Raw genomic sequence first — 12,614 nt, forward strand, 5'->3', positions numbered from 1 at the left:
TTAATTGAATATTGTACTAGATGGAGGCCAATGTATAAATTAGAAGATGAGGAAAAATGGCCAGAATTGGGAACCTTGCAATATAATACTATTTTACAGTTAATGTTATTTTGTAGAAGACAAGGAAAATGGGATGAGGTACCTTATGTAGATTTGTTTTTTTTCTTTGAGAAATGATCATGAAATTCGGAAAAAAATGTAAACTTTTAGATTCAGATTCTAATGTAATGATGATGATGGAAAATAAGGAACCAAAAGTGCATTATTGTTCTGCTTGTAGCATAGGAAAACGGTGTTTAAAACTAGGAGAAGAAGAGGAGGATACACAAATGTTAGTACCACCAAATAAAAATGAAACTTCTGAAACCGAAGCAAGAGGAAGCAATAGTTTTAGTCCGATAGCTGGCAGGACTAGAACCCAGCAAGCGTCTGTATTGTTAGCACCCCTTCGCCAGGCAGTGGGCCCAAGGGGGGAGCCAGTATTTGTGAAAGTACCATTTACAACTTCTGATTTAATGAATTGGAAGGAGTTAGCAGGATCCTATAGAGAGAATCCTGAAAAGGTGTATAGATCCTTTCGAACAATTATTGAAAATCATAATCCAGATTGGCAAGATATTCAAATTCTTTTGAATAATTTGTTTACTCCTGAAGAAAAGAGGGTAGTATTAGAAAAAGCAAATATGGAAAATGAGAGAATAAATGCAAGAGAAGGTCCTGCTCATTTTATGCCAACTCAAGACCCAAATTGGAATCCCAATAGTAATGATGGGAAATTGATGATTAAACAGTACCAACAATTAATTTTGTATGGAGTAAAGAATGGAATATCCCGTCCAAAGAATTTGGCGAAATTGACTCAAATAATTCAAGGAAAAACAGAAGACCCATCCGTCTTTTATGAACGATTATGTGAGGCAGCTAGGAAATGGACAGACTTAGATCCTGAGAGTGATGAGAATAGAGCAATATTTACTACTTTGTTTGTAGGGCAAGCTGCTCCAGATATTCGAAAGAAATTGCAGAAAGTGGATGGGATTACAGGAATGACTATATCACAGTTAATTGAAATTGCTTATAAGGTGTATAATAATAGGGAAGAGGAGGAAAAGAAAAATCAGGAAAAAGAAAAAATAAAAGACAGGAAACAAAAAGCTGCTATTTTAGCAGTTGCTTTTGTAAATGCCCAAGGATCAGCTGGAGGAAGAGGTAGAAGATATTTGAGAGGTAGAGGTAGAGGATATTTGAAAGGAAAAAGTAGAGGAGGTAGAGATATGTTTAAACAATATACCCCATTAGGATTTAATCAATGTGCTGTATGTAAGAAACAGGGACACTGGAAGAGTGAGCGTCCAGAGAACAAAGGAGCAGTCGTGACTCAGTCACAGCAGATACCACCTGAAGCTGATTTACTTATGATGGGAGGAGATTCTGAATGATGGGGACCGGGGGTAGAAAATGATATTTTCCCAGCTGAGCCCCTGGTTCCAGTAAAGCTGGGAGATGAAGTAGTCGATTTTTTAGTAGATACTGGAGCAAAATATTCTGTTATAAACACATGTAAAGGACCAATGAGTAAATTTAATGTATCTATTGTTGGGGTCATGGAAAGAAGGAGATAAGGCCTTTTTTTTGAAACCTTTAAAATGTAAAATTGGAGGAAAAACATTGATGCATGAATTTTTATATATACCGGAATGCACCATGCCTCTCTTAGGACGGGATTTATTGAATAAATTGGGAGCACAAATCAACTTTAAAAAAGGAAGAATCCAAGTTCATTTTCCTGAAGCTAATGCCTGGCAAGCCCAAGTTTATTTATTACAGACAAACACAGATGAATCTGAAGAAATTCCAGAAGAGATTAAAGATGCAGTTTACCCTTTTGTTTGGGCAACAGAGAAACCAGGAAGAGCGAAAAATGTGGAACCGGTAAAAGTTGAATTGAAAACAGGAGTTCGACCGGTAAGAAAGAAACAATATCCTATTAGTATAGAAGCCAGAAAAGGTTTGGAACCAATAATAAATAATTTTCTTAAATATGGACTTTTAAGAGAATGTCAATCTGATTATAATACTCCTGTCCTTCCAGTGAAAAAGCCACATAACCAAGGATATAGGCTGGTTCAAGATTTAAGAGCGATAAACCAGTTAGTGGTGGACATTCATCCAATAGTCCCTAATCCATATACGCTGCTAACAACTATCAATGAATCAAATTTCTCTGTTACAGATTTGAAAGATGCTTTCTTTTGTATACCTCTGGAAGAAAACAGTCAAAAGATTTTTGCTTTTGAATGGGAAGATCCGTCAACTGGGAGGAGGACCCAGCTCTGCTGGACCGTGCTGCCACAAGGGTTTAAAAATAGCCCAACCATTTTTGGAGCAGCTCTGAATAAGCAACTGGAACAGTGGTCCGGTAAGGAAGATCAAATCACCCTCCTTCAGCATGTTGATGACATCCTATTGGGAGCAGATACTATTGAGATCTGCAAAGAAAAGACTGTTAGCCTCCTAAACTTTTTGGGAATGGCCGGGTATAGGGTGTCAGAGAAGAAAGCACAAATTGCAAAACAAACTGTAATTTATTTGGGGTTTGAGATTTCCCAAGGACAGCGAAGATTGGGAAATGGCAGAAAAGAAGCCATTTGCAGGATGGCACCCCCTCAATCCAAAAGAGAGTTGAGAGGATTTCTAGGAATGGCTGGATGGTGTCGCCTTTGGATTCCAAATTATGGTTTGATGGCAAAACCACTGTATGAGGCAACCAAAGGCCCTGAAGAATTGTTAGAATGGACTCCAGAGTGCCGAAAAAGTTTTGATGACATTCTAAATATGCTTTTGGAGTTGTGCATGCTCATGGAGCTATATGGAAGGAGCGAGGACTTTTGTCTGCTAGCGGTACCCCTATAAAATATGGAACAGAGATTTTGAATTTGTTGGAAGCAGTACAGAAACCTAAAGAAGTTGCGGTGATTCATTGTAAGGCTCATCAAAAAGGGGACTCAAAAGTAATACAAGGAAATCGGAAAGCAGATGAGGCTGCTAAACGTGTAGCATTAAATACTATGATTTATGTTTTAATTCCATCAAAAGAAATTCAGGTGGAATCCCCAAATTATAATGAGAAAGAAAATAAATTAGCTATGCTATTACATTGTAAGAAGAATGATTAAGGATGGTGGATAACTTCACATGGACAATGTATAGTAACCCCTGAAATTATGAAGAAATTAATGGTCAAAACCCATGCTGAAACACATATGGGAGCAGAGGCAATGGTGGAATCAGTAAAACGATATGCGATAGGAACCAAAATGTTATTGATTGCTAAAAGTGTGAGTAATAAATGTGAGATTTGTCTTAGGAACAATCCGAAAATACAAATCCGACCCCCTCCTGGAGAGGTAAAGAGAGGCATAACTCCCGGTGAGTACTGGCAAATAGATTTTTCAGAGTTACCGCGATGTAACCAATACCGATATCTATTGGTATTGGTAGATACCTTCTCTGGATGGTCGGAAGCTTTCCCGTGTCGAACCAACAAGGCAAAAGAGGTTGTGAAACATTTGTTGAAAGAAATAATTCCAAGGTTTGGAGTCCCTTTAGGAATATCCTCAGACAGAGGTCCACATTTTGTAGCAGAGGTTGTTAAAAACATGAGTAAGACATTAGGGATTAAGTGGGATCTCCATACCCCTTGAAGACCTCAATCTAGTGGGCAGGTGGAAAGGATGAATCAAACATTGAAAAGATAAATTTCTAAAATATGTCAGGAAGCTCAATTGAAGTGGATCGAAACCTTACCACTTGCCTTGTTGAGAATTAGGGTGACCCCTAGAGCTAAAGAAAATTCCTTAAACACTGGGTGCACAAGATGAAGGAGAGGAATCTTTTAAAATCTCCTATTGAAGTTATTGCCATTTCATAAAATACTTACAATATTAATAAGATAATAAGCAGTTTTTAAATATTCCCACAGTCCATTGGACCACACGTTTTACACAAGTGACCAAAATGACAATCCCTTTCTGCATACTTCAGATCATGTATGATGTCCTCAACACAGGAGGCAGAAAGACCTGGACCCCAGAGCAATTAAAAGCACAACGGTTAACACATTTTCCTGCTGATACACAGACAATGCAATAGTGGGGCTTACATGGCTTTGGTTCATAATTCTAGGAGAAACCATAAAGCCCAATCGGAGGGAAATTTTTGTCTCTGGCTCAGAGATTCTCTGGCCTTCTTTTTGCAGAAATGATTCAAAAACCCCAGACATGCAGACTTCTCAGTCCATACCACAAAACACACTTCCAAGTCACATTAAGCAGCTGTTCAACTACCTGCAGTAGAGCAAACCTGTCCTGGTTTTGGCTGGGATAGAGTTAATTTTCTTCCTAGTAGCTAGTATAGTGCTGTGTTTTGGATTTAGTATGAGAATAATGTTGATAACACACTGATGTTTTAATTGTTGCTAAGTAGTTGTAGTGCTTACACTAAGTCAAGGACTTTTCAGCTTCCCATGCTCTGCCAGGTTGTCCTGGTTTCGGCTGGGATAGAGTTAAATTTCTTCCTAGTGCTGTGTTTTGGATTTAGTATGAGAAGAATGTTGATAACACACTGATGTTTTCAGTTGTTGCTAAGTAGTCTACTAGTCAAGGACATCCAGCTTCCATGCTCTGGAAGAAGCTGGGAGGGAGCAGAGCCAGGACAGCTAGCCCAGCTGGCCAAGGGGGTATTCCATACCATGTGACGTCATGCTCAGTATATGAATGGTAGGCGTGTTCCAGGAAGTAGCAATCGCTACTTGGTTATCGGTCAGCGCGGGTGGTGAGCAATTGCATTGTGCATCACTCATTTTGTATATTCTACCATTATTATTATTATTATTATTATTATTATTATTATTTCCCCTTTTCTGTTCTATTAAACTGTCTTTATCTCAACCCACGAGTTTTTCTCACTCTTACCCTTCCAATTCTCTCCCCATCCCACCGGGGGCGGGGGGAGTGAGCGAGCGGCTGCATGGTATTTGGCTGCCTGCCAGGTTAAACCACGACAGTCCTTTTTACTTGGCTGCCTTTGACTCCAGTTCATATTGGAGTTCTAGCATGTCTGGCACGGCAGCACTCAGTGGCGGCGTGACTTCGTTCAGGCCACGATAGTCTACTGTTAGTCTCCACTCTCCATTGGACTTTCACACTGGCCATACGGGACTGTGAAAGGGTGAGCGAGTCTTGCTGATCACTCCTTGGCTCTCCAGTCGACGAATCAGCTCATGGATGGGAATCAGGGAGTCTCGGTTGGTGCGATATTGCCACTGGTGCACTGATGTGGTAGCGATTGGTACCTGATGTCCTTCAACCCACAGCAACCCCACAACAGAAGGGTCCTCTGAGGGACCGGGCAAGGTGGACAGCTGTTTCATTTCCTCCGTCTCCAGGGCAGCCATACCAAAAGCCCACCGGTACCCTTTTGGGTCCTTGAAATACCCTCTCCTGAGGTAGTCTATGCCAAGGATGCACGGAGCCTCTGGGCCAGTCACAGTGGGGTGCTTCTGCCACTCATTCCTGGTTAGGCTCACTTCGGCCTCCAATATATTTAGCTGTTGGGATCCCCCTGTCACTCCAGAAATACAGATGGGTTCTGCCCCTTTATAGCTTGATGGCATCAGGGTACACTGTGCACCAGTGTCTACGAGAGCCTTATACTCCTGTGGGGGTGGTTGCAGCCATGGAAGCAGAACAACTGAGTCTGATGTCCTAGGCCATCGAATCCACACAGTCCAGTAAACCCGGTTGTCCCTTTCCTCCACCTGGCCGGAGGCAGGGCCCCTCTAGTTCTGGTCATAGTATCTGTTTCTCACTTCTTGCAAACGCGAGTCCAGAATTCCTTCATTACAATCCAAAGTAGGATCAGCCCTTCTACTCTGTCTGGGGAACTGTTCACTGGAAACTGGACCTTCGTGAGACAGGTTTTTCCTGAAAACTGGAGCAGCATTTTTCCTGGGAGAACCCCCTTGTGTGATTGTTTTTCCTTGCAACTCACGTACCCGTGTCTCTAGGGTCAAGGTAGGTTTTCCATCCCACTGCCTCATGTCCTCTCCGTGGTTGCGCAGGTAAAACCACAGAGTGCCCCAGGGTGTGTACCTCAAGGGGATTTGATTTTGGGTGAAAATAGCCAATAAAGGATCCCACGTCTCTCTGTGTTGCCCAGGAGTTCTGGGCTGCAGTGCGCTATGCCGAGCCAGTGTCTGCGCTAAGGCTGGTGTCAATATGGTGAGTCCCGGGGAGTCGGGGGACACCAGGTTGACTAAGGAGGGGTGAACTGGCCCAGGTCGGAGATGGAGCAGGTCAAAGCTCCCATGCCGGTCGGTAGCGGGATCGCACTAGGAAGAAATTTAACTCTATCCCAGCTGAAACCAGGACACAGGTGCACAAGAAGCTGGGAGGGAGCATAGCCAGGACAGCTGACCCAAACTGGCCAAAGGGGTATTCCATACCATATGATGTCATGCTCAGTATATAAACTGAGGGGAGTTGGCCAGGGGGCAGCGATCGCTGCTCGGGGACTGGCTGGGCATCAGTCGGCAGGTGGTGAGCGGTTGCATCACTTGTTTTTCCTGCGTTTTGTTCCTCTCTCTCTCTTGTTATTTTCCTTTTCATTACAATTTATTATTATTATTTTATTTTTTCCCCAATTATTTAACTGTTCTTATCTCAACCCATGAGTTTTCTTACTTTTGCTCTTCAGATTCTCTCCCCCATCCCACCGGGGTGGGGGGGGGGAGGGTGAGCAAGCGGCTGTGTGGTGCTTGGTCGCCGACTGGGGTTAAACCACGACAAAACCCATAACAGGACAAGGCAGTCTAATATTCTACCCACAGATATGGGTATTTTTTGGGCATAGCAGCCTTTATTTTTTGGTTCTTCTCAGGTCTAGGGCAATATAGAAATGGAGTCTAGAAAAGGCTTCGGTTTTTATCCCAAGTGGACAATACATTTGCACTATGTAGAAGAAAAATGGAGAAGTACTCCTAACTTCAGAGTTCATCTTTTTAAAGTCATGGCCATGTAAGCAATGTGTCAATCAGGCTGCTGTTTGTACCACTTGTAAGGGCACTTTGGGGTCATTTTACTGCACAAAGAAGTTGTATACTAGAAAATAAAACACTGAAAGACAGACATATCAACTCTATTTTTCAGATGATCTATTATCACCAACTGATTTTTGTTTGGTCTATACAGACAATAATTCTCAAATACTGACAACTATCCCAGTTAGTAAATTTAAAAGAAAGCTCTTATATTGTAAGAACACCAAACAGTTCATATTTTCATCTGAAGTTTACAATTTGGAACTGAAAAGTTATACCTTGTTACAAGTAACTCTTAAAAGTAATAAAACAGCAATATACTGGGGGTAAAAACCACCTTCCTCAGTTTTCTTCCAGTTTGCCTATTTTGTAAAGGGAACGACAACAACAAACACGTAACCCAGCTCTAACCCTATTCCTATGATGAACATGGACACTCAAGAGACCAATATCTCAAGCCCATGCCGTTTTCTGATGGCAAGTATGTACCAGGGATAATATTGTGTTGAAGGCAGTGTTAGCCCAGAGGTGCTGGAGCATTAACACCTGCACGCAGACTGGCTGTACGTTTCTCCAACCAGTTCCAGGACAGTGTTCTGGCACAAAATCAGCTATACATACATCATGCTCATGCACTGCTCTAGTGGAAGCTCATTTAGATGAGCTTTCCCTGGTTCAGCATGGTAAACCTAACCAATAAGTGCAAATTTAAACAGAACTATAAAGGAAACAGAGACACGTAAGTTGAAGGAGATATGGGTTGAGTCAAGCACATATCTTATTATTCCCAATCCTTTCCTCAAAGTAAAGTCTCCAAAAATATTACAGTGAAGAACTCTATATAGTCTTAAAGCTTGAGGATATAGTATTTAAATAGTATATGTCATCTGCTGTTTTATTCCACCTAATAAAAAATCTTTCCCTTTATTTTTTTCCAGAAGCTTACAAATAATCCTATTATTAGTTGACAACTCACTTTAAAATCCTCTACTCCCAAACACGAGGCATTACCAAGGTCATCCTTCTCTCCAAATTTAAAATACTTTAAAGTCGTTATCAGAACACAATGCCACAGCAGCTAACAGAACAACTCTTTCAAGGTTAGATTGCACACTTCCCTTTTCTCTTCAAAATAACATTGATTGTTTAAGTTTCCACTCACAATTTTCAAGATTCGACAGGAAAATGGAAATCTGACTTTGATTCATGTAATTTTAATGAAAAGCTTACTTTTTAAAATAACAACAAATTGTGCACTTTATACCAATTCTGCCTACTCAGTTTTTCCCAGCAATAATGCATACCTCCTGAAAGCCTGCCTTTTTGATCTGTTGAAAAAACTCTTCCAACTCTTTTATCGTAAAACTCAAGGTACTGTTCCAGATGCAAAAACCTTGGAAATGTCATGTAAGGGCACAAAAGACTGATTCACCATGGGTGACAATTCAAGCTCTGCCTCTTGGGGTGCAGAACACCACTTATTAATCTCCAAAATAATGCATGAGCTGCTTTATTGAAAATTTTCTCGGATAACTGTTACACACACCCATTTCTGTACAGCATATGTGATGTTTTCTTGGTCTCTTTTACAGCTCTAATCCCCACACATCCCTGATCATATATAACAGCAAAAAGAATGAATGATGGGCTATAGTCTTCTCACAATGGTGAAGAATATATGAATAGTATTAACTTCACAGCTGGGAAATCATCTACACATATATAGTGCTACAAACGTCTATTTATCTGAACAAGTGTCACCAGTTATATAGCAGATGATTCTTTCATTTTTGGAGTTTCTTTCTCTCCGATGGATCACAAAGCACCATACAAACAGCAACCTGAACCTCAGAAGCATATTTCAGCTAGAAAGATGCCGAAAGGGTAACAGGTGAGCAACATCTTTTTATGATAATAAGGGCAAAGGATGAACAACTCCAACTAAGAACATCGTGGCAGACCATCATCCTTACAAAGGCACCAAGAGAGTTTAATGCATGGCTGAACTGACAAACCCCAGCAGCTTTAAACATCTCATCTGAATGTCTGACGCTGCAAAACGCACACACCACCATGCGCACCTCAAACAAGGTGGTCAATCAGAGTATCTCCATCTTCAGTTTACTTCATATTTATTATCTACTAGATCAGAGATTTAAGATACCTAACATACATCAAAGAGTAATAGATGTTTATATACCACTTGATCTCCAGGGTTTATAAACAAGTCCATTAATCTTTAATGTATCAGCAGTATAGGCAGATGTGGTTTCTTTCAGATACACAGCCAAACACAGTAACCTCTGACCAATAAAATTCCCAACAACGTCTAGACCTTTGGCATAGAATGAAAACTGTCACTGATGTGTTTTTTGTATTTTTAGCAACAGTTTACCTGAGTAAACACTGAAAGATTTAACACAAGGCCAGCAAGCCAGATGCAGAGCAAATTTAGCCCTTTGTCTCTATATCTGTGTGCATATCACTGATACATAAAAGTTCATCGTTTCAGAAAACACATAAGGGTGTTACCTTTCTGGACGTGGATGATGTCTGGAAAGTTGGCCAAATGCCCCTGATACAGCGCTAACAAATCCATCACAGCATCTAGGTCCTGCCGGGGCTGATCTGCAAAGAGGTCCCCGATAGCGTCATAGGCTTCTGCAGTGAAGGCTATGGCTTGGTTGAGGCCAGCCGAAAAGGCCTGCTGGTCCAGCTCAAACGCCTGACTGAGGCACTTAAAGGAGTGCCCCACCTTCTGGTATTCCTTCTTGAAACCAGTGACTTGTTTGCGGGCAAACTCGTTGGCCGTGTGATTAAGCTGCAGGGCGCTCTCATCCATCTTCTTCGTGAAGGCTTTGAAGCCATCCACCTGGCTTTCCACCTCCTGCAAGTCCAGGCTGGCCCCAGGGCCAGTGGGGACACTGATGGTCAGGAAAAAGTTGGCACCCACCATCTCGTCCTTCTCAGCCTTACGTTTGCCTTGTTTCCAGGCTTTCTCATCTGTGCTGGGACAGGTGAGGAAGTGCTGGAAGGCATCACACTGAGCCAGCACAGGGTGGCTGCACATATGGTCCATCCACCAGGCCAGGCCTTTGCGACGTTTGGAGATGAAGTCCTCCTCAAAGCGTCCGGTGGCCTGCTTCTCCGGCAAGTGGGGCACGGAGATGACGGGAAACTTCTCGGCCAGGCGCCCGTAGAGCCAGTCAAAGTGCTTGTAGCGGCGGTGCACCTGCTGCCCGGTGTGGCTGGGCACCAGCTTGTAGGCTATGTAGCTCTTCATGCCCTTGAACTTGGTCTGCTTGGTGGGGTCCTCGATGGAGCACTGGAAGGGGTAGGGGTTCTCCTGCCACTTGGGGCCCCGGGGGCCCAGCACCACGCACAGCTTGTCCCCGTCCTTCACGAAGCCTGATGCCTCGCCCAGCACGAAGGCCTCCCCGCCAGACTTGACGAAGGTGGAGAAGCGGTTGAGGTTGCGGCTCACCGTGGCCGAGCTCTTGGCACTGCTGCCGGGTGGGTGTGGGTGGCCTGCCAGGTGGCCTGCCAGGTGGCCACTGCGGGAGCTCAGGGACAGTTCAGACCGCGTGGACAGGCAGTAGTGGCCAGAGGCCCGGCCGCCCGCCGCCTCGTAGTCAGGGTAGGAGCTGCCCAGGGCGCCCAGCTCATCGGCCACTGTGGAGCTTTCGTCCCAGTCGTCGTCCCAGTCGTCATCGCTGCCCTGGCTGGGCTGGTAGGAGCCGCCGTAGGGCGCCAGCGGGAAGGGGTACCCGGCAGCGGGGGGCAGCGGGAAGGGCTCGGACGCCGCCGGCGGCGGGGCCTGCTGTGTCGCCGGCTTGAAGGCGGCGGGGGGCGGCAGCGGCTCGAAGTCGCCGGCGGGGAGGTTGGCGTAGCGGGCAGGCGGCGGCGGCTCGGCGGCGGGGGCGCGGATCACCTGCACGTAAGAAGCCGGGAAGAGGCCGCGGTCGCCGCGGCTGTTGACGCCCTCCAGCCAGCCCTCGATGTCCTGCTCGCTGCAGAGGCTCAGCACCTCGTGCTCCCGCAGCGAGATCTCCCCCGGGTTCTCCGACCTGAAGTCGTACAGCGCCCGGGCCCGCAGCGCCATGGCCCCACCGCCCAACCGCCCCCCGGGGGCTCCCCGCCGCCGCGGTGCCGCCGCCCCTCACCGCGCCGCGCCGCGCCGCGCCGGCGGGGCGGCGGCACCGCGACTGCCACCTGCCTCCGCGTCCCGCCGGCGGGGACGCTGCGGCGGCTGGCTCCCCCGGCTCCGCTGCGCTACGGCGCGGCCGGCTCCGAGTCCCGGCTTCACCCCGGCGGGTGAGGCAGGGCGCGGGGGCCGGGCCGGCGACCATCCCACGTCGCCAGTTTCACTAATCCAGAGCCGAGAGACAGGACGGAAGAGCCGAGCGCAGAGCGGCCGCCCCTATCGATGGGCCCACCCCTCCTCGCCCCTTCCCCGCCCCTCCTCGCCCCTTCCCCGCCCCTTCCCGCCCCTTCCCCGCCTGCCCCCTGGCGTCCGACCGGCCGCGGGGTGGGCGCCAAACTCCGGCCGTGTCCCTGCTCACCCTCCCCTCTGCGGCCTCTGCCCTCACCCGAGAAAGGCACCCCGGCCTCGCGGCCAGAACAATAACACGGTTATAATCTGGTAGCGTTTCCAAACTGCCGTGTTGTGAGTGTTTTATACCAAGTTTTACAGGTTGTAATACTTGCAAGTTCAGCCTCTTTAAATCTGTTGATTAAATTTTCATAAGTCTACAAGATTTCCGCGACTCAAACGCATTACTTCCGACCCCCCTCAAAGATGCTTCAGCACTTCTCCAGGTTTGGCAAAGAAGCTTGTGCGTCTTCTCAGATGCTTTGTTTTCTTTTCAGGGTTTCCATGTTATGAGAAGGAAGAATTTATGCCATCGCTTCTTGAACTTTTCTGCAGTAGGTGTATTACACAGATGCTATGGGAAGGTTGCACTGTTTCTGGTGGTCCTCCTCCAGCTGATTCTTGCTTACAAAGAAGCAAGAAAAGTAAGGTTAGAATTAGGAAAGCATGCATTTTAATTGTGGATAATGTGTATTTTATCCGTCTTGAAAAATGTGGTCATGCTGCTTATGTTGGTTTTCTGTGGAACAGCCTCAATCCCGTCCCTGTGCTTTTTTCCCTGCCCTGATCATTTCCTCTCATAACTCCTGTGGCACCTGGTCCTGTGTTGTCTAATCACATGGATCCCATCCCATTACTGATGAGCTGTCTTTGGATCCCTGGATACAAGTTTCTCTCAAGATTTCTACCTGTTGAAGAACAATTTGAAATAAAGTTTGTGTGGCACGCACTGGCTACAAACTTTTTTCTGCCTGCTGTCTTCCTCCTGGGTGTAAACGCTGCCTTTGCTGTGTTGTGGTGAGCTTTCTTGCCCCTGCTAAGAAAGAAGTTCTCTGGAGGAGATTGTGCCTGTTTGGCCCCCAGTTCTTCATGTTTTCCCATCAACATCCTGCCAGATACGCAGTTCTTGTTTATTTCTCTGAC

General features: G+C 45.5%; 1 protein-coding gene across 1 annotated transcript in view; it reads right to left on the reverse strand.

Moving 5' to 3' along the window:
* Positions 1 to 11,201, reverse strand: part of LOC142074789 (sorting nexin-18-like) — a 55,617-nt gene extending 44,416 nt beyond the window's left edge. Inside the window, exon 1 of the mRNA XM_075135668.1 lies at positions 9,632 to 11,201. Coding sequence (XP_074991769.1) covers positions 9,632 to 11,201 — 1,570 coding nt within the window. The remainder of the gene's footprint in view (positions 1 to 9,631) is intronic.
* Positions 11,202 to 12,614: the final 1,413 nt, after the last annotated feature.

Source organism: Calonectris borealis, chromosome W (genome assembly GCF_964195595.1).
Source record: "Calonectris borealis chromosome W, bCalBor7.hap1.2, whole genome shotgun sequence".
In the NCBI taxonomy this organism is placed as follows: Eukaryota; Metazoa; Chordata; class Aves; order Procellariiformes; family Procellariidae; genus Calonectris; species Calonectris borealis.